At 47.7% G+C, this 27888-nt stretch overlaps 2 protein-coding genes and 1 pseudogene across 5 annotated transcripts in view; 1 reads left to right on the top strand and 2 right to left on the bottom strand.

The window, feature by feature from the left end:
- LOC129355831 (GSK-3-binding protein-like) overlaps positions 1-2428 on the bottom strand; it is a 3524-nt gene extending 1096 nt beyond the window's left edge. The window contains 2 exon segments of the mRNA XM_055025446.1: positions 744-2019; positions 2021-2428. Coding sequence (XP_054881421.1) covers positions 1896-2019; positions 2021-2346 — 450 coding nt within the window. The 5' untranslated portion in view covers positions 2347-2428 and the 3' untranslated portion in view covers positions 744-1895.
- A 4300-nt stretch (positions 2429-6728) lies between these two features.
- Positions 6729-13132, bottom strand: LOC129355830 (uncharacterized). Of its 4 annotated transcripts, none has more exons than XM_055025444.1 (7): positions 12962-13132; positions 12300-12366; positions 8371-8517; positions 8219-8303; positions 7928-8105; positions 7288-7362; positions 6729-7194 (listed from the first exon to the last, which is right to left on the bottom strand). In XM_055025444.1, exons 3-7 carry the CDS (start codon positions 8433-8435, stop codon positions 6974-6976), a joined length of 624 nt encoding a protein of 207 aa, XP_054881419.1. In that variant the 5' UTR covers positions 8436-8517; positions 12300-12366; positions 12962-13132; the 3' UTR covers positions 6729-6973. The 4 variants fall into 4 exon arrangements, with proteins under 4 accessions (XP_054881419.1, XP_054881417.1, XP_054881420.1 ...); XM_055025442.1 differs by having other exon boundaries at positions 8371-8463; XM_055025445.1 differs by having other exon boundaries at positions 8371-8463; positions 13039-13131.
- Positions 13133-18641: 5509 nt separating this feature from the next.
- On the top strand, positions 18642-27814 carry LOC129355826 (mothers against decapentaplegic homolog 4-like; annotated as a pseudogene).
- The last annotated feature ends 74 nt before the right edge of the window (positions 27815-27888 follow it).

The raw sequence follows: 27888 nt of genomic DNA, 5'->3' as shown, positions 1-27888 counted from the left end.
TGAAAATTGTGTCACTTTGAAATAGGACTGCGATTTTTTTTAACAGACAAAAATTGCACAAACAAATAATGACAGATTTTTTTTTTGATGAACAAGTATTTTTTTAGGTGAAAAATATATTCTGAATTTAACACTGAAAAAGTAAACACTAATATACAGTATTAAAATTTCAGGGCATTTTTAAAATTCAAATCCTGATGGCACATATCTACTTCCATACACAGAGACAGTTTGGTATGGAAGTGGATATAATCTTGTCCTCCCAATTAGTAAATGTTTAAATATTGGTCCATTTTCTGTCTCAGGATGAACACATGAATCATTTGCTTTGGAGCGACACCAAAACCCCTGAGATGAAATTATGAACTATTTCCCCACAAACCTCTCAGTTATGAAATTGTTATTCTGGCTTTACTGATTTGACAAGAAAAACTCAATCTTTTTTCCTCATTTTACAACTAAATTTTTAATCCATAAACAAGTTGAGCAAAAACAAACCTGTGTTCTTTATGTTCATTAAACACTTGATTTGATACAATCATCAGATTATTGTTCTAAAAATCCAAAAGCCATGAAAACTGTATACTTATTACACAAATGTAATATATTATAATTCTCTGTAGATGGTTTTCTTGTCAGTATAAAATCCTGTCTGGCAAATTTCTTTATTTTTTCTTCTTGTGTTTGTGTAGGACGACAATGTTAATGTGTAAAGAAATAAAGTAAAATGAACAGGAACCAACCTGGAAATCTGATTAGATGAACCGGTCTTTTCACAATAAAAGCCTCCTAGAGTGAACTGAACTCTGACCCGGTTCTATTGCTCCTTCTGGAGGTTCTGGGGGGTCCTGCTGCCATCTGCTGGACTGATGGTGTCACTGCACCTGTTGGGTCCCAGGACTCACCTGGTAGACAGGTGAGCAGGTTCTGCTGGACCGCAGGATTGGTCGAACCAGCAGCTTCTGCTCCTGTGATTGGTCGAGCCAGCAGTTCTAAACTAAATCAATTTAAGGAGTAAACAAGCAGCTTCGAAGTTGCTATTTTTATCCTCCATGTTTGTTGTGATGATGTCACATCCAACATGGAGGCAGCGGATGGTCCAAACCTTTATTCAGATTGTTTTGTTTTGATCAGCTGTTCGGTTCTGATGTTTACTGCAGCCGCCATCATCAGAACCGTCTGCTGGACCTCAATGAAAGCTGGGGGCTCTGGTTCTGATCAGAACCGGCCCAGTCCAGCAGGGTCACGGGTTCAGACCTGAAATGGACTCTGACTTGAGTCCACAGGTTCTGATTGGGCTGCTTCATTCATAAACGGACCAGTCAAATCTGTCCAGCAGACACAGCCTGTGTGTGCGCGCTTGTTTGAATTACCTTGTAGGGTCCAAAGCCTTGCTTGTGGGTCAAGGGTCAGATTTAGGACTAAGGTGTAAATTGAGTTTTGGTTAGAAATGAATGGAAATCAATGGAAAGACCCCAGAAAGACAGACACGAAGCGCGTGTGCGTGTAGAAAACAGGAAGTGTTTATTATTAAGACAATAAAAGCCCTGATGAGTCAGGGATATGAAGTCGCTCCGCTACGGAGCATCACGTGATTCTTCTGGACATAAACAGGAAACAAACAAGATCAGTCTCTGACGTCAGCAGCCTCACCTTCTGCAGGTGACGCCACCATCAGTTTGGAGAGGGGCGGGGGCCAGTCACTGTAAACATCCGGTCTGTTCAAGCCCCGCCCCACAAAACGTAATCATTGTTCAAGAACACTGCGTGCTCGTGACCGAGGCGCGTGCACACAGAACCACCCCATCCGACACGTTCCCTCCATGAGACACATGTTATAAAAAACACGGGACCAGAACTCCCAATCTGGTTCCGGTCTGGTTCCGGTCCTCCCATCAGGCGCAGGGCAGGCTGTCCGCAGCCCGGCCCAGCTCCCGGCAGTCCGGGGAGAACTGCAGCCTCCGAACCGCCTCCTTGATCAGGTTCCCGGACAGAATCAGTTCCTGCAGCAGCCGGTGGGTCCTCCTCCTGGACCCGACCCGGGACCCGCTTCCGGTTCCACGGTCGGATCTGGTCCCAGTCCGGCTCCGCGTGGCTCGGCAGCTGGTACGGGCTGCGGGTCCGGTGGGTCCCGCGCTGGTTCCGGATCTTCAGGCAAAAGCCGCGGGAATTCTGCTGGAGGTTCGGGCCCGCCGCGGCCCCGCAGGACCCGGGCCCGGTCCGCGGGTTCCCCCCCGGCGCCCCGTGGAGCTGCAGCGCCTCTCCGATCTGCGTGACCAGCGCGTCCACGTCCGCGGGGCCCACGGCCTGCTGCAGCGCCAGCAGGTTCTCCTTCAGACTCGGCATCTCTCTGCAGACCGAACCGAACCGAACCGGGCCGCTCCACTCCGCTCAGTACACACAAACAAGCCGTTTGATTTGTAAACAATGGGTGACGCGTCTGGACCGAACCATCTGCAGCCGAGGGGAGGGGGGATACGGAGGCGTGACGTCACGCTGATTGAGTGGGGGGTGGGGGAGATGAACCGCTTCAGACACTTCATCAGGTCCACTGGTCCAAACCAGAACACTCACTCCGAACCGAGCCTCCTCCCAGTGTGAGACAACCTCCCAGCGCCCCCCCAGAAATGGACCGGTCCATCCGAACCAACATTACATAACTTTTATCTGGCGCTGCCGGAACCATTTACACACAAACCGAACCTCATCAGAACCGGTATGACCTACGCAACATCATCGGTTCCGGTCCAAACACACACAATGATCCCTCTTCAGAACCAAACCAGTTGATCAGAACCGGATCCTGGTTCTGCACGCATGAGCTGATGTACCGAACCGGAACCGGAGGGATGTTCTGCAGAGAACAATATGTGTGTGTGTGTGTGTATCAGTGTGTGTGTATCAGTGTGTGTGTATCAGTGTGTGTGTATCAGTGTGTGTGTGTGTGTGTGTATCAGTGTGTGTGTATCAGCGTGTATCAGTGTGTGTGTGTGTATCAGTGTGTGTGTGTGTATCAGTGTGTGTGTGTGTGTGTATCAGTGTGTGTGTGTATCAGTGTGTGTGTGTGTATCAGTGTGTGTGTGTGTATCAGTGTGTGTGTGTGTGTATCAGTGTGTGTGTGTGTATCAGTGTGTGTGTGTGTGTGTGTATCAGTGTGTGTGTGTGTATCAGTGTGTGTGTGTGTGTATCAGTGTGTGTGTGTGTATCAGTGTGTGTGTGTATCAGTGTGTGTGTGTGTGTATCAGTGTGTGTGTGTATCAGTGTGTGTGTGTATCAGTGTGTGTGTGTGTATCAGTGTGTGTGTGTATCAGTGTGTGTGTGTATCAGTGTGTGTGTGTATCAGTGTGTGTGTGTGTGTATCAGTGTGTGTGTATCAGTGTGTGTGTGTGTGTGTGTATCAGTGTGTGTGTATCAGCGTGTATCAGTGTGTGTGTGTGTATCAGTGTGTGTGTATCAGTGTGTGTGTGTGTATCAGTGTGTGTGTGTGTGTATCAGTGTGTGTGTGTGTATCAGTGTGTGTGTGTGTGTATCAGTGTGTGTGTGTGTATCAGTGTGTGTGTGTGTGTATCAGTGTGTGTGTGTGTATCAGTGTGTGTGTGTGTATCAGTGTGTGTGTGTGTATCAGTGTGTGTGTGTATCAGTGTGTGTGTGTGTATCAGTGTGTGTGTGTGTGTATCAGTGTGTGTGTGTGTGTGTATCAGTGTGTGTGTGTGTATCAGTGTGTGTGTGTGTGTATCAGTGTGTGTGTGTGTATCAGTGTGTGTGTGTATCAGTGTGTGTGTGTGTTTATCAGTGTGTGTGTGTGTATCAGTGTGTGTGTGTATCAGTGTGTGTGTGTGTATCAGTGTGTGTGTGTGTATCAGTGTGTGTGTGTATCAGTGTGTGTGTGTATCAGTGTGTGTGTGTGTGTATCAGTGTGTGTGTGTGTGTGTATCAGTGTGTGTGTGTGTATCAGTGTGTGTGTGTGTGTGTATCAGTGTGTGTGTGTGTGTATCAGTGTGTGTGTGTGTATCAGTGTGTGTGTGTGTATCAGTGTGTGTGTGTATCAGTGTGTGTGTGTGTATCAGTGTGTGTGTGTATCAGTGTGTGTGTGTGTATCAGTGTGTGTGTGTGTATCAGTGTGTGTGTGTATCAGTGTGTGTGTGTGTATCAGTGTGTGTGTGTGTGTATCAGTGTGTGTGTGTGTATCAGTGTGTGTGTGTGTATCAGTGTGTGTGTGTGTATCAGTGTGTGTGTGTGTGTATCAGTGTGTGTGTGTATCAGTGTGTGTGTGTGTATCAGTGTGTGTGTGTGTGTATCAGTGTGTGTGTGTGTATCAGTGTGTGTGTGTGTATCAGTGTGTGTGTGTGTATCAGTGTGTGTGTGTGAGAACACCGTGTTCAGTGTTTCTCAGAAAGCCTCTGTCTGAACTCATTGCTCCCTGCAGCCCTCATGACCATATATGGAGCTGCTGGCGGCACCACGTGACTCGGCAGCCAATCAGAAGCCGCTGCTGTCTGTGGTTTCCTGGGTCAGTAGAAAGTGAAAGAAACACATGAGCTTCCAGAACCAGAGCTGAAGTGGGCCGGGTCATGTTCTCCTTTATTTTCATACAAACTGACCGGAGGTCCGACTGATGAATCAGCTTCATCAGAACCTGGGTTCTGTATGTTCTGGTCAAACAGAACCCACAGAAACCACCAAACAGAACCAGCCGAGGGCCAGCTGAGTCTGTTTGGTCCAACAGAACCAGAATGTGAACAAACTGATCTCAGTGAGCAGCAGCGGTCATCGGGTTGGTTCTGACCCGGTTTGTCCCCACATGTTCATGTTAAGACTGGAAAACGTGTGGAGGAAGAGCAGGAGTCTTCCTCACAGCTGACCTCTCCAGTCCGGCCTGGACTGGTTCCACTGGGCCCAGCTGATGTCTCCATGGCAACGACTGAACCTGCTGTTCCTGTTTTTATTGTATTAAAATGTCAACATAATGGAATAAAACCGGAGAATATTAATGTTGGAATTCAGATGGAAACAGATTAATTAGAGGCTTCTTCGCACAAAATTTTCATTCATGAATATGAAATTTAACTAGAATTAATAGATTAATAATGTAAAATTTGTTCTTATTAGCAGAACAAATGTAGACATTGTAACAACCAAAAGTGAGAAACTATGGAGGAAATGAGACTGGATGGACAGACGGTGGAGGAGCGTCTCGGTGGACAGCAGAGCTCCGTGTTCCGGTCCAGGTTCTGCTCTGAAGCAAACATCACCAGGTTTGTTGGTAAAAAAAGTCCAAACTGTTGTTCATTTGACCCCAGAAGCTCATCGTGTCCAGCAGGGGGTCACATCGTGTCCAGCAGGGGGTCACATCGTGTCCAGCAGGGGTCACATCGTGTCCAGCAGGGGTCACATCGTGTCCAGCAGGGGGTCACATCGTGTCCAGCAGGGGGTCACATCGTGTCCAGCAGGGGTCACATCGTGTCCAGCAGGGGTCACATCGTGTCCAGCAGGGGTCACATCGTGTCCAGCAGGGGGTCACATCGTGTCCAGCAGGGGTCACATCGTGTCCAGCAGCAACAAAACAACAAACTTCTATTCCTGCATCTAGTGGAGCATTTAGAGAAACCAAGTCGACCCGCAGCAGACTGAAGACTGGGAAACAGAAGACTGAGAGACTGAACGTCTGCAGCAGTCTGCTGACGGAGCTGCAAGACCACCAGAACGTCTTTAGAGTCCAGAACAGCAGCAGATCCACTGGGGGAACTGGGACCAGCAGGGGACAAACGTTCAGAGTAAGACTTTAACGACTCATCAGAGGAAAGCAATTGTTTTACAAAGTAATATTGATTCTTGTAAAGAATATTCTGGTTATTGCAGAAAAGTGTTTCTAAAGTATGGATCAGGCCAGCAGCCTCTGATTGTGATCATCTGATGCTTTCAGTTTTTCTCTCAGTTTGACTGAAGTACAAATGAAAGGCCACCAAGTGAAGAGAAAATAGAATTAGGAATAAAATTCCTCAAAGGCTTCAATAAAAACATCTGATCCGATTGATTTTAAATGTGAGATTTAAGATACATGTAAAAGCTGAAACCAGCTGAGTCTGCAGGGTTCAGGCAGAGTCTGTTTTATTTCTCCAGATTAAATTGCAGAGCATTTTATCAAGTTTCACAGGAAGCAGCAAGTTAAGCTGGATATTCCTGCAGCTGGAGATTGCAGGATTCTTCCTCGTAAACACAGATCTCTTTGAAGCCAGTGGTTTCATTTACTGTAGGGTCAAAGTTCAGCTTGCATCTTTCTTTGGCATCTTTTGTGATAATTATAGCAAGATAAGAAACTTGAGCTTTAACAGGAATGTTGTAAAGATCGAATTTGCTACAGGATGGGAAAACATTCACATTTGTTTCAATGAAGCATCAGAGAACCTGCTGGGTTTCAAACCTTCAACCCTGGACCGCTCAGCCCGATGGGCGGAGCCTGTAGAAAACGGAACACCTCCACCTTCTGGGCAGCAGCAGGAACTGCAGCTACACCCAGAATCCTGACTGTTTATTGGTTTATTGTAACATGTTGATGTGAGCTGCACTGCAGATTAACATGTTTAATGTTTCTGTAACATATTAAAAACACCAGTAATTAAGTTTCTGATGCAGACTGAGCTACATTTCTGAACCAATCACAAGGCAGGAGGCGGAGCAGAGCGCTAGCCCCGCCCACTCAGAGGAACCAGCATATTCACTAAAGGAAACATCGTTTATTCACATTTATTTTCAAACTTTGAGAACGAAAATGCAGCTTCAGGAACTGAGATCTCCAACGCAAAGAGAGGTCAGTGAAGTAGACAAAAATACAGCAACCAATTAAAGAGCAAACAAAAGCATCCACAGACAGACCTGAAGCTCAGGAACCAATCAGCAGCCAGATCTGTGCTGCTCATAGTAAATAAAACCAGGTAAAAAACAAAGGAGACCCCGCCCCTGCAGGCCCCGCCCCTCAGTCCTCCAGACACTGGCCCGCCATCAGCATGTACTCGTCCATCTCCTGGTCCAGGCGTCTGCGGGACATGGACATGTAGTCGTCCAGCTGTCGGTCCAGGCTGCTTCTGGACAGAGACATGTACTCATCCAGCTCAGCATCCAGCTGCTGCTTTGGGACAAAGCCCCGCCCCTTTGAGGCTGTGACCCCGCCCCTCCGCAGCGTGGGACCCCGCTCTCCTGTCACAGAACAGAGATGACGAGTGGTCAGATGCATCAAGGTTCTGCAGACAATGGACCGAACAGATCACAGTTCAGTTCAGCTGAACCGACCTTCAGTCTGGTTCTGGAGGTCTGATGTCTCCACCAGGCGGCGCTGTCCCAGCCGACTCAGCAGGTTCCCCCGTCCTGTGGAGAAGCAGCAGAGAAGACCGGTTGGGTCCAGGAGACCCCGAACCCACCAGCCTGGCTTGTATCTGACCTGTGACCTCTGGTGGTGCTTTCCTTCCTACAAAGAGTCTGAACTGGAAGCAGTCTGTGCCACTGAACCGCAGAGCAAAGCACAGATGGTCCAAGGATTCGAGAGGAACAAAAACAAAATATATTGTTGCTGCTGACAACCAGAAAAACATACAGGAACAAAATGGCTGCCGTGGGGATCGACGCATCAGGAAACGAGGCTACAGAACAGAACCAAAACCAGACCAGAACCAGTCTATTTATCAGGCTGTTGAGCGTTTTCAGCTAAGCTAATGCTGCTAGTTCAGCAGTAAATGTTGCTGATATTTATCAGAAACTGAGGTCCAGTAAATATCTGTAAAGAACTCATTCAGTTCATAAGTCGGGAATGAGGAAAGAACTTGTTTATTGTTGTCATAGTAACTCCATGACAACTGCCATGAAGGTTGTTACGGTGCCTACCAAGATGGCTGTCAGTGACCTTACATGAGAAGCTTCGATCGCTGCTACTCACTCCTGTAGGGGGCGTTGCACCTGCCTCTCCAGGTGTACTTCCTCCTGAAGCTCCAGAACCCAGGCTGCCTCCAGGACCAGCGCAGTCGGGTCGGCCCGCGGGTCAGCAGCGGACCTCCCAGTCGGGTCCACACGCTGCCCCTCACACGCAGCCGCCTTCTCTGGCAGGTGGGCGGAGCCTGACGCACAGGACCAATCAGACACGCTGTTACAACGGAGACCCCAGGATCTGAACCGGACCGGAGCCGTCCGGATCCCGCTATAAGGTCTGGGGGGCGGAGCTTCAGCTCACCTGAACCAGCGCCGCCCTCCGCCTGCGGCTCCTGAAACCGGGCCTGCCGGGTCGGGTCAGCCGGGTCATCAGAAGCTGAGAGAAGCTGAGGGACACGCAGCGTCAGAGCACAGCTGGTTCTGGGTCGGTTCTGGATCGATTCCGGATCTCACCGCTCATTCAGGGAAACCGCCGTCGTGCTCCTCAGGTACAGCGGGCCGGGCCGGGCCGGCTCCATCAGAATCTGCCTCTGAAGCTGGAATCTCCTGCAGAACCGGTAGCAACAGAACCAACATCACGGCGACCCGCTTCACCAGAATCTACCCAGCAACATGGACCCAACCCGACCCAATCAATCAATCAAATGTTATTTGTAGATCACATTTCAGCAGCAAGGCATTTCAAAGTGCTTTACATCATAAACACAAAGTCATGCAGCATATAATAGACAATTCATTGTTACATATTACATTTCTAATCAAACTCTAATCAGCTGGTTTTTAGTTGAGATTTAAAGGAAGTCAGGGTTTCTGCTGTTTTACAGTTTTCTGAAAGTTTGTTCCAAAGTTTTGGTGCATAGATGCTGAAAGCTGCTTCTCCTCTCTTGGTTCTGGTTCTGGGGATGCAGAGCAGAAGGTTCAGGTCATCACTACTCCCAGGTTTCAGGCTGATCTTTAATTTTTAGTTGTAATAACTGAAGCTGTGCATTGACTCTAGATCTATAGCTCTAGATCTATAACTCTAGATCTATAGCTCTAGATCTATAGCTCTAGATCTATAACTCTAGATCTATAGCTCTAGATCTATAGCTTTAGATCTATAGCTCTAGATCTATAGCTCTAGATCTATAACTCTAGATCTATAGCTTTAGATCTATAGCTCTAGATCTATAGCTCTAGATCTATAACTCTAGATCTATAGCTCTAGATCTATAGCTCTAGATCTATAACTCTAGATCTATAGCTCTAGATCTATAGCTCTAGATCTATAGCTCTAGATCTATAGCTCTAGATCTATAGCTCTAGATCTATAGGTCTAGATCTATAGCTCTAGATATAAATCTATAACTCTAGATCTATAGCTCTAGATATAAATCTATAACTCTAGATCTATAGCTCTAGATCCTCTTTAGGTCCAAAAATAATGACTTCAGTTGTGTTTCTGTTCATCTGGAGAAAGTTTTGGCACATCCACACATTTATCTGTTCTAAGCATTTATTCAGTGATTGGATGGGGTCAAAGGTCACCTGGTGACATCATAATGTAGAGCTGTGTGTCATAGTTATGGTAGCCAATATTATTTCCTGTTATAACCTGAGCTAGTGGGAGAATATAAATATTAAATAAGAGGGGTCCTAGGATTGAACCTTGGGGTACCCCACATGTGACCTTTGACCTCTTTGATGAGAAGTTTCCAATTGAAACAAAGAAATCCCTGTTCTTTATGTAGGATTCAAACCAGTCGAGCACCGAACCAGAGAGTCCAACCCAACTCTCCAGTCCATTCAGTAATATGTCAAAAGCTGCACTGAGGTCCAACAGAACCAGAACCAGAACCAGCACCGTGGTTCTGCCACAGTCCGTATTTATATGGATGTCATTGAATACTTTGACTAGGCCAGTCTCCGTGCTGTAGTGAGCACAAAAACCAGACTGGAAAGAGTCAAAGCAGTTGGTCATCATGAGGAAACTATTTAATTGTTCAGACAGTTTTTTCAATAAGTTTGCTGATGAATGGGAGGTCAGAGGTCAGAGGTCGGCCTGTAATTCTGCAGTAGTGATTTGTCCAGATTGTTCTTTTTTAACAGTGGTTTAATGACTGCTGTTTTCAAAGCCTGGGGGAAAACGCCTGATGTAAGCGATGAGTTACTATTTGGATCAGAACACGTGGACCCAGTCCAACCATCCTTTGGACCGGGTCTGCTAGTCGCGGTGCTGATCCTGGCTGAGTTCTGAAAAACTTCAAAATGGAGGCAGGCTCCCTAATTATTTATATATTAGAGACGCTCCGATCAGGTTTATTGCTGCCAAATCCGTTCATCCATGAGGCTGATCAGCGATCATTCACTGTTTAATGGAAATCGGCTGATTATGATCTGCAACGGACCGATCAGCGGCGGGGCGGACCCGTCGGAGAGGAGGCGGAACCATCGGAGAGGAGGCGGAACCATCGGTCCTTAGCCGTTAACGTTAGCATGGAGTCGTTAGCCAGATTACTTCCAGATAATATCATAGTTAGTAAAACTAATATATTATGTTAAAACAGGGATTCCTTTGTTTGCTGATTAGTAATTTGGCTAATTAACGGCTGCAGGGCTCGATTTGACTATCAGTGTCGTTATGATAAAAACGGGACGTTTGCTTCCGGTTTCCTTCCTGCTGAATAACGAGGTACTTCCTGTCCATCACTTTCACTCAACTGGACGTGAGGCGGGCTGCAGGCCGGGATTCATCCCTGCCTTATTCCATACTCCTTTTTGGTCATGGAAATGTAATAAATGACTTTCTTCCCTCTACACCTGCTGGGTAGCGGCTGCCAGTTTGCATATTATCCGCTGACAGCTTGGATCGTGATTATCTATTATTGTTTGCTGTGATCCATGCTGTCATGTTGTCGGAGGTCAGTTCCTCTACATGAGGGGCGTGAACTTGCAACGCTGAGCTGACAAATGTCCTGGAATGATTGGGGGAGGATCGTTCTCACGTCAATTAATAGCCAGCTTCTTTTCCTCAGGCAAAATGGGCCAAAATAAAAACTGAAGTGACTCTGAAAAGTCCAAAACTAAAAGGCTTTTCAGAGAGATGCAGCACTGTTGTGATCACAGAACCATCAAATGTTTTGCTGCAAATGGTTGACAGGGTCACAAGAAACATGTTGAGAAAAAAAGAAGCAAATTAAGTGGCAAAGATTTGAGAAGAATCAAACGTGAAGCTATAGGAATCCGTTATGTTCCAGTGCAAAGTACAAGATGTTCAGAGAAATGGAGAAGGCTGAAGCATGGAGACTGGTTCAAGACCAATCTGAAGACAGGTTGGTCAAAGGTTTTATGGACTGATGAGACGGACCAGGTGGATGGACGGGGCCAAGTCCGGATCAGTACTGGACACAGAGGCGGAGTACTGGTACGGGCCGGTATCATTAAAGACGACTCAAAATCAACTCCCAAACCCAAAGTCAGGTTTTAGAAGCACTTTTTTCAAGCAGTGGCTGAAGAAAAGTCTGCATTATTTTTATGCAGACAATGCTCCATCTCAGCCAGTAAAGGTCTTAAAGATGAAAGAATAATGAAGTGGCCCCCAGAGAACCTGTGGCCCTTCTGAACAGAGTCTGTGAGGCTGTGGCTGCACAAAAAGCTGGCCATCAACAGACTCCACGCAGGGAAGGACGGCTGATAACTGTTAGCGGGTGGTGATACTGGTCACTGATTACATTTTTAAATGTCAGAAATGTTTGTCATTTTTTAGTTCTATGTTAATTATTATAATCTGAATAATAATAAACAATTGAGGCAGTAAAATGTGCAGTTTTTATTCAGTTGCATAATAATTCTGCACACTAATAGTTGCCCAATAATCTGGCACACATAGATATTGTCCTAAGAAAGACAAAATCTCACTTTTACTTTCTTCAAAATTCAGGTTTAAAGTTTATTAACATGTTGGAATGAAATGAAAACTACAGAAAACTACAGCCAGCATAATAACTATATATATATATGTGTGTGTGTGTGTGTGTGTGTGGTGTGTATGTGTGTGTGTGTGTGTGTGTGTGTGTGTGTGTGTGTGTGTGTGTGTGTGTGTGTGTGTGTGTGGCTACCTTTTGGCCCTAAATGCACTAAATAACCATGTGGGGTTTTATTTTTCACACTTTATAGTCAATCTTTGGATGAAAAATCTCAAAGTTTTTAATATTAGTTTGTGTTCATCAGCAAAACTTTTCCACTTATAGTTAACTGTACCTTAAGTGACTTAGAGGTCAGAGGTCAACTTTTTTGGACTGAATCTGAAGCAGCTCCAGTCCACAGCAGAGAGCCTGAGAAAGTTAGAAAGTGTGTGGAGATGGGCGGCAGCCATGCTGTGCCTCCACGTTTCACCGTCTCACCTCGGTTCTGATGGTTCTGCTCAGGATGGTCCCACTGGGTTCTGAATGGAGCAACCTGGAGCTGGTTCTGTTTAAACATCAAAGGGAAATCTCTCACTTTTCTTTTTCAGGTCTTAATTTGAGTGAAACACAGCAGAACAGCGCCTCCTGGTGGCAGCAATAATCCTCCATTCATCATATAGAAACATTGATAAGTTCTTAATCATTATTTAAATAATTCCTAAATATTTTGGATAATAATGGTTCTGGATCTGGTTTCTGTTTGGTTCTGGAAGGCGGGAACATGGGTCAGGTGTAATGGGGCAATCAGTACCAGTTTGTTCCTGCAGAACCGGTGTGGTTCGGGTTCATTCTCACCGAACCGGGCGGGTTTTACCGCCCAGCGGCCTGACTGCGGCCCGCTCGGCGGCGCCGCTACCTCCGGTCGACCTGCCGGCGTCCCGGCCCGCAGCGGGCGGAACCGACGCTTTCTGATCCTATTCCAGGGTTAGGTTAAAGCTAACCATTGAAGAAAATGTTTACCTTTAATTATTTTATTTATCATATTTATAATTCTGCAAAATAATTAGAAATAAAACAGCTACACAAAAGTTACCTTCGATGCTAACAAGCTCTTCCCGCCAGGAACTTAAATACCGGAGGGACAAAATCAAACAACCCACCTGTACCTCTTGGTTCGGTGGTTGGGCTCACTGGTTCTGCTAGAACCTTCCGGTTCGGTTCGGTTCGCTCTACTGACCTTCGCCTCTGACGTCATGGTCGACATGTTAGCTTCCCGGAAGTTCCGTTGGAGTTCATCCGGGTCAGACCGAACGTAACCTCTGAGAGGATCAAACTGGTTCTTTACAAACTGTTTGGAGCTAAAACGTCTCATAATTCCCAAACCCACAGGACGAGATTCACACTTATTGCAAACACAAATATCTCTGGACTTCCAGGATGCTTCCTGCCTCCACAAGAATTTTTTAATACATTGTCTACCTGATAGGATGGTCAGCAACCAATCAGATACTTCTTCCTTGTTTCAGCCAATCACATCAACCCATTCCAACAGCGCTGCAGCCTTGATGAAGAATAGCGCCCCCTTCACTTCCGGAGGTTAATGGTCCCATTTCCAAATGAGGTCTGAGACTGACAGTAGTCCATTCCGCCCCTTTCTGTTTGCTATTTATATTTATAGCAATAGAAATTATCTTATATTATTTTTCCATGATGACGCCTGCCTCCACTGACCGCATGTCACTGGTGAGAGAGCAGCTGCACGGTGAGAGCTCTGGATAATAAATTAATAAGTACTTGAATATCCGGCACAAAAAGGAGTATCATCATGAACAAATACTAATCATGAATTAAAGCGTCCAGTGATAACAGGAAAGATAAGACAAGCAAGAGAAAAGCAACAGCGATAATGGCTAACAGCAAAGCTAACAAGGCTCTGAATGGACACTGAAGCCAAAGGGACTAAAAGGCCCTAAGGTCACTGTGTAGGCCCCAGTACCACAGAAGAAGACGAGATGAGGACGTTTGTTCAAATGCATCCAATGCCAAGATTTTAGAAGCAGCTGAAAATCTACAGAAAATGATGCTGAACTTTGGAGAAGAAACGAAACACCCTGTCCATTGCAAGTATTACTAAAGGAGTGGAGTTCAACAGCACTGAAGTTCAAGATTGTATAAAATACAAACAAAAAGATGGAAAACTAGATTACACAAACCTGACAAAGAAAATCCAAGAGTTTGAAAGAAAAGCTGCAGAATCAGAACGCTATAAAAGAAGATGGAATCTGCGCATTAAAAGCAGGAAGACGAGACAGAAAGCCTCATTTAGCAGATTGCGCCACACTGGAAAGAGAAGATGGACATTATTCTGGACGCTGTACTCCGCCTCGGCCCGATGAACTCAGGGATGAACTCTGGCGACCCACAAAGCAACACGTCTGCAGGGAGATCAACATCCGGTTCCCCGAGGACCCAGAGGACCGCCAAGCGACTGGCTCCGGCCCAAAGTAGAGCCAACGAGAGCTGGGATAAAGGCGGGTTCAGAGGTCAATATGCCTTTATCAACAGACAGCGAGTTACTCCTTAAGGTCAAACAGATCTACACCAAATTCTGACTGCAGGTCATTTATCAGTTCAGGTTTTATTACCCATGGTTCAGTTTGTTCTCAGGTAAAACCCTTTCAACACTGTTTAGTTTTATTTTTAATCTTTCATGTTGAACTTAAAGTGAACTTTCTCTCATCTCTGTTCATGCCTAAGAGATTTGACTACAAGGAAAAGTTTCTTGTCATTTTGTAAAGATATATATAATATTCTTACAGGAAGTCATAAACACGAAGATTTTGGTCTAAACTATGGAGAGAAGCTTCTTCCTGTCATGGCTCCTGAAGGCCAGCAGGGGTCGCTGTTTTTCTAAAAACCTCCAGGTCAGATCATGTCCAATAAAATGGATGGAAATGGTCACTGGTTATTCCTCACTGTCTGTTTGCATAACTCACAACTTATTTTGTTCAATATAGATGGTTATAATAATCTAAACCAGAACAAATGATTACTGGAGGAAACATCCCTAAACTTGGATCACCTGAAATCATTTTACTCGACACACAATATAATCGTTGGGAATCTCGACTCGTTCCAGATTAACTTTATGATAAATGACTTTCTAAACATAACTCAAGTTACCCAAACAAAATATGTAACAATTTCTTTTTTTTCTTTTTTTTATTAGATTTTCCACATAACAATGAGCAACATGCATAGACATTCAGGTCACACTTGAGATAGTACTTTGGACAGTAAGCATAAACTAAAGGATAAACTAATAAATGACAAGACAAGAACCAAGAATAAAACAAAGCACATGAACAGAACCCACCAATCATTTCCATAAGTACTTGAATAGAAAGTAGATGACTAAAAAATAAACAAACAGAGGTAACAGAAAGTAAATAAACTATAAATTAGACAGAAAACAACTAAAACGGGGCACCGAAATGGCTTAATGTAGTCTGTGCTACTAAAATTGTTATAAGACTTAGTTAAAGGGTATATGTCAATACAACTGGGAAGTAAGGGGAAGCGCCACTCATCGGAAAATATGTAACAATTTCTGCAATGAACAAAATCTAGCTGACGTGCGGTGTCATCTTAATCCCAACTGGATGAAATTTTCTTGTTTTGGTTAAAATAGAAAATCAAGAATTGATTATTGGCTCATAACAAATTAATTATTGACCAATGAAATCAACTCAGAAATTTCTGCTGCTCCATTGATCAAAGTATTAATCCAAACTATAAAAGATCCTGAAATTTAAATAGTCCTGCTCAAAAATGGGAATTAAGACAATTTTCTCTCATTCAGGAAACAAATTTAAAATGTATTAGATCAGGAATGAAACGGATCCAGGAGGGAGAAAAAAACAACAAAATTCTACCAAATCCTTAATAATAAATAATACAGAAAGCAACAATGAAAGATTCATATCAACAGAGATTTTTAAATTCTGTGACAATTTATCTTCTTCCAAATTCTCAGAACAAAAATCTCACACTTTCTTAAAGAAATTAAAACATTTTTTCCTAAAATAGAAAATAATTACAAACAAACTTGACAACAATATTACAATGAAGAACTTAATAAGGCTGTTAATCATTAAACATCAGAGCTCTCATGTGTGAAACGTGTGCATACACAAAAACTGCTGTGCCATATTTTACACACAAGTCAGGATGTATAAGAATGAAAGTTTGACCTGCAGTGAAAATGTGCAGCTGCCACCAAACTTATTCTGAGGACAATAATAAAGTACAGAGTCAAAATTCAGGTACAAATTTATCAAGCGTCTCCAAACAGTAACAAAATGAGACCTGATCAAATTTAGGAACATGATCAATAGTGATCAATAATGATACAGGGACATATATCCAAGTAAGTCTATATATAAAAAATTCAATTGAAAGGTTAAGAACTCTATGTTGAAACTGAAGAAATTAAAATGTCTGCTGCTGCACAGAGCTGCTAATAAATTGCTTTAATATCCATAAACGTTCATTCTGTGTTGATGGATCATGAATGCAATTAAACCTAAATATTGTGGAATTGCTTAGAAACTTGGATCCAATCAAAAATTGCGCTTCCTCAACAAAACAATAAAAAAACAATCTGTTGTAATATTTGATCTGGCAAAATTCTTTATTCATAAACAAAGAGCTGAGATCAGTTTCTAACATTTTTCTATCTGCATTCCAGATATATTTAAAATCTCTGAAATGTATTGAATCATATGAATTTGGCCACTGATGCATGTTGCTAATTTTATTATCTTTTTGAATTATATGTTATTTTTCGATATGACTTTGTTTTTACATTTCTAAATCTGCCTCTGCTGTTTCCTCTTCAGAGTTGCACTTTTGTAATTGTTGTACTTGTTTGTGCTTACTTTGTTTCAAGATATCTGTAATTTAGTTTTGTCCAGTCATTATTTGCTTTAAGATATCTACAATTTAATTTTCACTAATCAAAACTACATATCTGCTATCCTATTATGTTAAAATGTCTTGCCATAGAGGAGCAGGAAGTGAGATACGAGTAATCTGTGCTACTGAGCTATGCTAGCACTTCTGCATGCTAATAGCATCAGGCTAGCTTCTTTCTACATAGCTCAATTTATGCAAGATAATAACAGGCTTTGTATATTATGAATTCTAATAAACTCCTGGTTCTTGATGTTTTTATTTGATTTATCCAAACTGTCCTTCACCTCCCCTGGAAATAATAGAAACGTTTTGATTGCTAGTTCAGGGTGTCAACATCCCTGAATATAATCAAAAAATGAATTAACAGCAAGTGGTTAAAAGTAAATATTTATTTCTTTGTCTCCTCAGGCGTTAAATCCTCCATCCTGGTCCAGAACCTGATCCACCTGGACCTGTCCTCCATGGAGCAGGTCCATTTAATGGATTTTGGACTTGAGGCTTTCCTCAGTTTTATTAATGATGTTCTGCTTTAAATATAATTCATGTATTTTAGTTGCTTTAAACAAACGGCTGAATCAAAACTGTACCAACTCAAACTTTTTAGGGTAACAATAATTGTACATTTTTACTAAACCTGGCTAATTTAGCAGGATGCTAATACACTATGCAGACATTTTATTGGATAAACTGGGATCACAAAGTTGCTGATCACTGGAATATTTAGAAGAAAGTACTGAAAAAAGAACAACCAGAGAGCAACGAGCAGCTCTGTGTGCTCTGCCCTTCTTGTGTTTTATTCAATAAATATCATCATATATTTAATTCAGTTGAATAATAGCTAGTGCAGAGTGCCAGAGCATTGCTAGCACTAAGATGAGGCTCCATCCCGTCCTTAACAGTAAAGAGCCGTCCAGAAGAATCGCCTCGTTCGTGAATGTCACGTCACTGTATAGCAGACTTTTGGTCTCAACGTTGTCCCATATCAGTCACACGACACTAAACACCTTGGCTCAGTCATGCAGTGGACGTGATATTTACCCAGAGGAGTTCCCATGGTAACGGCACCTGACAGCCCACTTCAGATTATACAAATTATTAGAGATGAAAACTGTCAAAAGTTATGATATGAGCCATAAAAACATATTTTATAAATTATATGATAAGAAATTCTAGTTATAATCCCTGATTTAATGAGTTTATTTAAATAGAACAGATTTAATATTGCATATTAGCATAATCTGGATTTTCTGGATCGAGGCTGAAGCTACGGACCCCCTTAAGGGACACGGGGACGTTTTCCTTTTGCGTTCCCTCGCAGTGACGTTCTGATCAGTTCATGTGACTGAATACTGTCAGCCTTTCTCATCATACTTTCTGCTATAATAGCAGGTTTTTCCATGGATGTTAATATGAAATATGTGAAGTTTTATATCTTTTTCTTTAGGATACAAATGAACCACAAACCTCTGATCCATGATTCTACCGAACCTCTTCCGGTTCCAGCGGAAACCAGAAATGCGGACAGGAATCTGCTGTTTTCACCGCTGCCACCGGAGGGCGCTGTGCTCGGACCGCCCAGTGCCTCGCGGACACCACGTAACCAATGGCAACCTAGCGCGCGTGCACATGGCTCCCAGAACAAACTTTGGTCGTTCGTACTTTCAAAATAAGAGGCTCATTACTTTTTCAATGTGAATTGCTTGTTTTTATATGGTGTGACGTCACAAGCAGTTACGTGACTAAAATCCTGTCTATTGATTTTATTTCCTCCCTGATCCAAAGAGCACGCGCTGCCGGAAGCGCTCGTTACTCTTCATGAAACAGGGCAACTTCCGGTCTGAGGAGCAGGGATCAGAACCGTCCATGTTTGGACTCTTATTTTCCTAAAACTCGGAGGTCAGCACACTTCCTGTTATGTCTGGCTGTCGGGGGAGCGTGACACAGCCGCCACCCCCTCCCCTCCCAGACAGACTGTCTGCAGCATCACACGGACAGACAGCAGCTCTGGGCAGACCGGAGGAGCCGAGAGCCGGTGAGTGGCGCTGGGGGCCCGGGGGGACCGGGGGGACCGGGGGGACCGGGGGGACCGGGGGGACCGGGGGGACCGGGGGGACCGGGGGGGCGAGGGACCGGGGGACTGGGGGACAACTGTTGATGCGGCGGAACGGACGGACTGAATGTGTCTTTAACAATGTCTCTATATGTCCAGACTATCTATAGTCTGGACATATAGAGACTGTCTCTGTATGTCCAGACTGTCTCTATATGTCCAGACTATCTATAGTCTGGACATATAGAGACTGTCTCTGTATGTCCAGACTGTCTCTATATGTCCAGACTATCTATAGTCTGGACATATAGAGACTGTCTCTGTATGTCCAGACTGTCTCTATATGTCCAGACTATCTATAGTCTGGACATATAGAGACTGTCTCTGTATGTCCAGACTGTCTCTATATGTCCAGACTATCTATAGTCTGGACATATAGAGACTGTCTCTGTATGTCCAGACTGTCTCTATATGTCCAGACTATCTATACATCCAGACTGTCTCTATGTCAGACTGTCTATATGTCCAGCCTATCTCTATATGTCCAGACTGTCTCTATATGTCCAGACTGTATCTATATGTCCAGACTATTTATAGTCTGGACATATAGAGACTGTCTCTGTATGTCCAGACTGTCTCTGTATGTCCAGACTGTCTCTATATGTCCAGACTGTCTATAGTCTGGACATTTAGAGACTGTCTGTATGTCCAGACTGTCTATGTCCAGACTTTCTCTATGTCCAGACTGTCTCTATGTCAGACCATCTCTATGTCTAGATTGTCTCTATGTCCAGACTGTCTCTATATATCCAGACTGTCTCTATGTCAGACTGTCTATATGTCCAGCCTATCTCTATATGTCCAGACTGTCTCTATATGTCCAGACTGTCTCTATATGTCCAGACTACTTATAGTCTGGACATATAGAGACTGTCTCTGTATGTCCAGACTGTCTCTGTATGTCCAGACTGTCTCTATATGTCCAGACTGTCTATAGTCTGGACATTTAGAGACTGTCTGTATGTCCAGACTGTCTCTATGTCCAGACTTTCTCTATGTCCAGACTGTCTCTATGTCAGACCATCTCTATGTCTAGATTGTCTCTATGTCCAGACTGTCTCTATATATCCAGACTGTCTCTATATATCCAGACTGTCTCTATATATCCAGACTGTCTGTATATGTCCAAACTGTCTCTATATGTCCAGACTATCTATAGTCTGGACATATAGAGACTGTCTCTGTATGTCCAGACTGTCTCTATATGTCCAGACTGTCTCTATACGTACAGACTGTCTCTATATGTCCAGACTATCTATACATCCAGACTGTCTCTATGTCAGACTGTCTCTGTATGTCCAGACTGTCTCTATACGTACAGACTGTCTCTATATGTCCAGACTATCTCTATATGTCCAGACTATCTATACATCCAGACTGTCTCTACGTCAGACTGTCTCTGTATGTCCAGACTGTCTCTATATGTCCAGACTATCTCTATATGTCCAGCCTGTCTCTATATGTCCAGACTGTTTCTGTGTCAGACTGTCTCTGTATGTCCAGACTGTCTCTGTATGTCCAGATTGTCTCTGTATGTCCAGATTGTCTCCACTGTAACCTGATGTGTAAAGGAGACATCAGGTCATCAATAACTGTTGATCAGACTGATGATGTCAGATTCCTCCTGTCTGTCCAGTGTCTCTCTGTCTCTGAAGGGGACAATGAGGACATTGATGATGTAACAGAGATGAAGCTTCAGCTCATCTGTTTCTGATCAGCAGAGATCAACAGCGTCATTAGCAGCTTCCTGCTGGCCACCAGGGGCCACCAGGGGCCACCAGGGGGCAGCAGGGGGCCAGCAGGGGCCACCAGGGGGCCAGCAGGGGCCAGCAGGGGCCACCAGGGGGCCAGCAGGGGGCCAGCAGGGGCCACCAGGGGCCACCAAGGGGCCAGCAGGGGCCAGCAGGGGCCACCAGGGGGCCAGCAGGATGCCACCAGGGGGCCACCAGGGGCCACCAGGGGGCCACCAGGGGCCACCAGGGGGCCACCAGGGGCCACCAGGGGCCACCAGGGGGCCACCAGGGGCCACCAGGGGGCCACCAGGGGCCACCAGGGGGCCAGCAGGGGGCCACCAGGGGGCCACCAGGGGGCCAGCAGGGGCCACCAGGGGGCCAGCAGGGGGCCAGCAGGATGCCACCAGGGGGCCACCAGGGGCCACCAGGGGGCCACCAGGGGCCACCAGGGGGCCAGCAGGGGGCCAGCAGGATGCCACCAGGGGCCACCAGGGGGCCACCAGGGGGCAGCAGGGGGCCAGCAGGATGCCACCAGGGGGCCACCAGGGGGCCAGCAGGGGCCACCAGGGGGCAGCAGGGGGCCAGCAGGATGCCACCAGGGGGCCACCAGGGGGCCAGCAGGGGCCACCAGGGGGCCAGCAGGGGGCCAGCAGGATGCCACAGGGGGCCACCAGGGGGCAGCAGGGGGCCAGCAGGATGCCACCAGGGGGCCACCAGGGGGCCAGCAGGGGCCACCAGGGGGCCAGCAGGATGCCACCAGGGGCCACCAGGGGCCACCAGGGGGCAGCAGGGGGCCAGCAGGGGGCCACCAGGGGGCCAGCAGGGGCCACCAGGGGGCCAGCAGGGGGCCAGCAGGATGCCACCAGGGGCCACCAGGGGCACCAGGGGGCCACCAGGGGCCACCAGGGGGCCAGGAGGGGGCCACCAGGGGCCACCAGGGGGCCAGCAGGGGCCAGCAGGATGCCACCAGGGGGCCACCAGGGGCCACCAGGGGGCCACCAGGGGGCCACCAGGGGCCACCAGGGGGCCACCAGGGGCCAGCAGGGGGCCACCAGGGGGCCACCAGGGGCCACCAGGGGCCACCAGGGTGCCACCAGGGGCCACCAGGGGGCCACCAGGGGGCCACCAGGGGGCCACCAGGGGGCCAGCAGGGGGCCACCAGGGGGCCACCAGGGGCCACCAGGGCCACCAGGGGCCACCAGGGGCCACCAGGGGGCCACCAGGGGCCACCAGGGGGCCACCAGGGGCCACCAGGGTGCCACTAGGGGGCCAGCAGGGGGCAGCAGGGGGCCAGCAGGATGCCACCAGGGGCCACCAGGGGGCCACCAGGGGGCAGCAGGGGGCCAGCAGGATGCCACCAGGGGCCACCAGGGGCCACCAGGGGCCAGCAGGATGCCACCAGGGGGCCACCAGGGGCACCAGGGGGCCACCAGGGGCCACCAGGGGCCAGCAGGGGGCCACCAGGGGCCACCAGGGGGCCACAGGGCCACCAGGGGGCCAGCAGGGGGCCAGCAGGATGCCACCAGGGGGCCACCAGGGGCCACCAGGGGGCCACCAGGGGCCAGCAGGGGCAGCAGGGGGCCAGCAGGGGCCACCAGGGGCCACCAGGGGGCCACCAGGGGGCAGCAGGGGGCCAGCAGGATGCCACCAGGGGCCACCAGGGGCACCACCAGGGGCCAGGGCCAGCAGGGGCCAGCAGGATGCCAGCAGGGGGCCTGGTTCTCTCCTGCAACCTGAGATCTGTTTAGGTTCTGATGTGACTTCTTGATGTGGTCAGTCAGTGGTCATGTGATGGCGTGTTAGCCTCTCTGGTTAGCCTCGTTGCCCCATGTTAGCTAATACTGCTATGACCATATCTGCCTGTTTTCTTCTCTCCAATTGATTTAGAAACAGTTGATGGAAACAGAAAAATTGAGAATAATTTCCTCATTTTCACAAACAAGTTTTTACATTTGCTTGAAGTGGTTTTTGGATTTTTTCATAAACTTCTGATGTAGGGCATCTCCCCTCCACTGGGGGCTCTGTGCCTTACCAGGGATGCTAGCTAGCAACCTCTACTTCCAGCCATGTCAACATCTGATGCTAACACGCCTCATTCAGTTTCCTTTTTGTGACATTTTAAAAGTTCGCTTAGAATTTGAAAGCAGATTTTGCTTCTGTGCTAATGTTGCCTTAGCATAAAAAGTACGACTTCAGAACCCTAGCACTATATTAGCCAACAGTTGCGATATGAATATTTTACATGCAGATATTGCGATATATGTGCGATGCTTCGTGTGACCAGTAGCCGTCCAGCAGCTGTTCTCCAGCATCCTGAAGGTCTGTGTCAGGATCTGGAGGTTTAGTTGTTGTGATTCGGTCTGGGGTTCCACAAGGCTCTGGTCCCGGTTCTTCATTTTTCCAGGAACCTTTAGAGAAATATCCAGATTATTTCCAGTAAATGCACCTGGATTGATAAAGATGATATTAATAGTACTGAACCGAATAAACTTCTCTCCAATGCTGTCTGTCAGCCCCGACTCCTCCCCATACTGAGCGGCCATGTCGGTGCTCGGCCCCGCCCCCAGCAGCGCCGACGCCTGTCTCAGCATCGTCCACAGCCTGATGTGCCACCGGCAGGGCGGCGAGAACGAGGGCTTCGCCAAGCGCGCCATCGAGAGCCTGGTGAAGAAGCTGAAGGAGAAGAAGGACGAGCTGGACTCGCTCATCACCGCCGTCACGTCCAACGGCGTCCACCCCAGCAAGTGCGTCACCATCCAGAGGACGCTGGACGGCCGGCTGCAGGTAGGACTGGATTGGACCGGACTGAAACTACTGCAGCCAATCAGCATCCATGTCTGCTGGTAGCTGATTGGCTGATCCAGGAGACAGAAAGTTTTAATTTGAGCCAGGGGGGCTCTGGTCACCCAGAGATCCTCACAGCAGTGAGACCTCTCACTCTGATACAGAACACGTCTTTCTCTGCTGGTCCACCTTTAAATGTGAACTGGGTCCGTCCTGTTGGGCCTCCGGGTCTCCTTTGTGGTTCTTGTTGTGACCCGGAGGAGGTTCTGACTCAGCCAGGTGCTCCGGCGGCAGCTAATGATCATGTTGGGCTTCAGCAGACTGGGAGTGGCCCAGTCCAGCTGTCATTATCCCAGTAGAGACAAACCGGCCGGTTCTGGTCTGCAGCCTGACAGCCAGAACCGGCCCAGAACTTCTCCAGGTAGCTCTGGGACCATCAAGTCTGGTTCTGGTCCAATCTGGAATTGGGTCTCAGATGACAAGATTCTGATCTAATCTGGAGAGATTAACTTCCAACTGAAATAATCATCAACTAATTTAATAATCGATTAATTGTTAACTGGAAGCTATTTACAGTCAAAATGAAAACTGAACAATAAATAATAACATTTTCCATTTCAGATAGAAAACCTTATTAGTCTGTAAATCTGTTCAACCAGAAATCTTCTAATTGATGAATGAATGAATGAATGAATGAATGAATGAATGAATGAATGAATGAATGAATGACCTTAAAATGGGACAGTCCTCAACATACCTTATCCACTCAACCAGGTTTTGCTACAAATGCAAATTTCTTTCCTTTAGTCCTCAGAACTTACAGTAATATTAAAATTCAAGGCTGGGGGGGAGGGGGGGGGCTTGTTTTGTCTGAAACACAGGAAAGAGGCGGGACGAAGTGAAGCCAGACTGACTGAGAGGGAGAATGTGTGTGTGTGAGTGTGTGTGTGTGTGTGTGTGAGTGTGTGTGTGTGTGTGTGTGAGTGTGTGTGTGTGTGTGAGTGTGTGTGTGTGCGTGTGTGTGTGCGTGTGTGCGCGTGTGTGTGAGTGTGTGTGTGTGCGTGTGTGTGTGTGTGTGTGTGTGTGTGAGTGTGTGTGTGTGTGTGTGTGAGTGTGTGTGTGTGTGTGTGAGTGTGTGCGTGTGTGTGTGCGTGTGTGCGCGTGTGTGTGAGTGTGTGTGTGTGCGTGTGTGTGAGTGTGTGTGTGCGTGTGAGTGTGCGTGTGTGTGTGTGTGTCATACCACACAGTTTCCACACTGGAACAATCTCCGGCTGATTTAAGCTGAACTTTCCAAAGATCCTGATCCAGAATCAACCTGTCGGGGCCCGGTTACCGAGCCCCCTGGGTCCAATCGGACTATTCAGAACCAGATAATGACGACTCTGATCCTGGAGTCTGGAGACGCTGAGTTTCCCTCCAGAGGATTTGTTTAGTCTGCAGTCGCCCGTCGCCCTTCACCTCCGACCAGAGACATGGCAACACGCTGAGACATGGCAACACGCTGCCACATGGTCTCTGAGGCGACGGCCCGGCCCGGTCCAATGCTCTCTGACCTGTGGGTCTCACCTGCACAGGTAGCGGGCAGGAAGGGCTTCCCCCATGTGATCTACGCCCGGCTGTGGCGTTGGCCCGACCTGCACAAGAATGAGCTGAAGCACGCCAAGTTCTGCCGCTTCGCCTTCGACCTCAAGTATGACAGTGTTTGTGTGAACCCATACCACTACGAGAGGGTGGCGGCACCCACCTGCACAGGTAACACACACCTGAACCAGAGGCAGAACTGGTTCCGGTCCAGAACGGAGCTGAGGCTGAGCAGCAACCCCCCCTGCAGTCTGGATCAGAACCGGTTCTGACAGCCGTCCTCCATCAGGTCCTCAGGCAGTGATCAAGGAGGAGTTCCTGCAAGACTGCCTGCAGCTGGACCTGCCTCCCCCCTCTGACCCGTACGCCCAGCCCCACCCCCTCACCATGTATCCCAGCATGCCTCTGTCTCCGCCAGGTGAGTGCCCCCACCACCCTGCCGAGATGCCCACCCTCCACTACCTGACATCTCACTCTGTTTTGTCTCCTGCAGGTCCGATGTCCATGACGCCCACTGCTCTGGGCGCATCCGAGGCTCCGGAAGGCCCCGCCCTCCTGCAGGTGGCCCCGCCCCCTCAGCCAGAGGGCTGTGCCTCACCCCCCCTGACCCCTCAGTCCGCCACGCCGGCCCCCGCCCAGCAGAGCCCTGAGTACAGTGGGACGCCCACATCTGGTACACCTGCTCACCTGTCCAGCTGCTCACCTGTTCTGCTGGACAGGTCTCTCATTCTGCTTTGTCTCTGCAGTCAGCTGGTCAAGTAACAGCCCTGCCCCCTACACACCTGCAGGACATCAGCACATTGGGCAGAGCCACACTCAGCAGACGCCGTTCCATCATCATCAACACACACCCAACACTCACTTCTGTAAGACACCATGTGGACGAGGAAACATTGAGGTAGCAGTGGGAGCTACTGCGAAGCAGTGGAGGCTAATGGGAGTCAGTGGAGGCTAATGGGAGTCAGTGGAGGCTAATGGGAGTCAGTGGAGGCTAATGGGAGGTAGTGGAGGGTAATGGGAGGTAGTGGAGGGTAATGGGAGGTAGTGGAGGGTAATGGGAGGTAGTGGAGGGTAATGGGTCGGGCTGGGAGACCTTGGGTGTTACTGTCAGGGTTTTATGTGGTACTGTGGTTGCTGGGTGCTACTGAGTGGTACTGGGCAGGGTGACAGTGCTGAGTCTGTGTTTTTAACTCCAGGGTCGCAGCATCACAGCACTCCTCCTTACCCACAACCGGTCTCCAACCATCCAGGTGAGACAATCTATTCCAAACACCAACATGCTTCTGTGGATGTTCTCTGTCTGCCCATTTTGCTGTGTCCGTTCTGCAGGTCCAGAGTTCTGGTGCTCCATCTCCTACTTTGAGCTGGACGTTCAGGTGGGAGAGATGTTCAAGGTCCAGTCCAGCTGTCCCCTGGTGACGGTGGACGGCTATGTGGATCCTTCAGGCGGGGATCGGTTCTGTCTGGGACAGCTGAGCAATGTCCACCGGACTGCAGCCAGCCACCGCGCCAGGTTAAAGCACTTCCACTATTTCCAACCAGTCAGTTCAGCTTAGACCAGTTCAGATCAGTTTGTATCAGACTGCTCGATTCAGTCCAGTTTAAGTCGTTGGCTACCAGCAGAGGAGCTGCATGCCAGAACTCACTGTCTCTTCATGCAGGCTCCATATCGGGCGGGTGTCCAGCTCGAATGTCGGGGGGAAGGGGACGTCTGGATGCGCTGCCTTAGTGACCACTCCGTCTTCATCCAGAGTTATTACCTGGACCGGGAGGCGGGCCGAGCCCCAGGTGACGGGGTTCACAAGATCTACCCTGGAGCTTACATCAAGGTCTATCGCCAATCACTTCCTGTTTTCTTTCACCAGGAGTCTGGTGTTTCTCCACCTGCTTCCTGATTGGCTCTCTTCACTGTAACACCATACTAAACAACAACCAACACTTGAACCCAAACTCGTCTTACCGTTTGTCCATCTCACCTGTCTGTCTGTCTCACCTGTGTCCACAGGTGTTTGACTTACGCCAGTGCCACAGGCAGATGCAGCAGCAGGCAGCGGCGGCGCAGGCGGCAGCACAGACCCAGGCGGCTGCGGATGTCGGGGCTATGCCAGGACCCCACAGCCGGGGAGGAATCGCACCTGCACTCAGTGAGTTTCACCTGTCTGCTCCTGAATGCCTCTTTAATAATGCAGCTCTAACTGGGTGTTTAGCAGGTTTCTGTGTGTGTGTAAGGGTGTGTTTGGCTCTGCCCCCAGGTGTGTGCCCTGCAGCAGGTCCAGGTGTAGATGACCTGCGCAGGCTGTGCATTGTGAGGCTGAGCTTCGTCAAAGGCTGGGGGTGCGACTACCCGAGGCAGAGCATCAAGGGACCCCCTGCTGGATGGAGGTGCACCTGCACCGGGCGCTGCAGCTGCTCGACCAGGTGCTGCACACGCTGCCACCTCGAGAACACGCCCTCTGACCTGAACACACCTGACTCCCGTCACCCCCGACAACCTCCGTTCCTCTGAGAGACGCAGAGCTACGGCCTTGTTTCCATGGTAACAACCTCCAAGAGTCACTCCAGGCAGAGATCTGGGATCAGAATCAGGAAGACTGACTTCAGATCAGCTGAAACCAAAAACCATAAAGTTCATCTATTTATTTCTATTGATTACCTACCAAAGATTAATTTCTAAGTGATGACATTATTTCCTATTTGGTTGTTTAACCAACCATGTTTTTTTTTCTTTTTACAGCTTTTTATTCCATTTTAAAGTGTTTTCTACAGAAAGCTTCAATAACTCTGTAGCTGCTGTCTGTTCTCATTACAATAAACATTCCTGTCCTGTATTCTGCTGTCCTGTCTCAAGGGGGTGCTACAGACTCAAAATATACCTCAACAACCTGCACTAATACCACAGTGC

Source organism: Poeciliopsis prolifica, unplaced genomic scaffold, assembly GCF_027474105.1.
Source record: "Poeciliopsis prolifica strain line A6 unplaced genomic scaffold, Auburn_PproV2 SCAFFOLD148, whole genome shotgun sequence".
Lineage (NCBI taxonomy): Eukaryota > Metazoa > Chordata > Actinopteri > Cyprinodontiformes > Poeciliidae > Poeciliopsis > Poeciliopsis prolifica.
Note: the sequence above shows the minus strand (reverse complement) of the source record. Positions and strands in the feature narration are given on the sequence as shown.

Coding starts and splice junctions, on each gene's coding strand:
- LOC129355830 (XM_055025441.1), bottom strand. CDS start 13,065: ATGTCGACCATGACGTCAGAGGCGAAGGTCAGTAGAGCGAACCGAACC. Junction 8,106..8,218: donor GGAGGGCGGCGCTGGTTCAG/GTGAGCTGAAGC, acceptor CCTGTGCGTCAG/GCTCCGCCCACCTGCCAGAG. Junction 7,363..7,927: donor GTGCAACGCCCCCTACAGGA/GTGAGTAGCAGC, acceptor GCTTCTCCACAG/GACGGGGGAACCTGCTGAGT.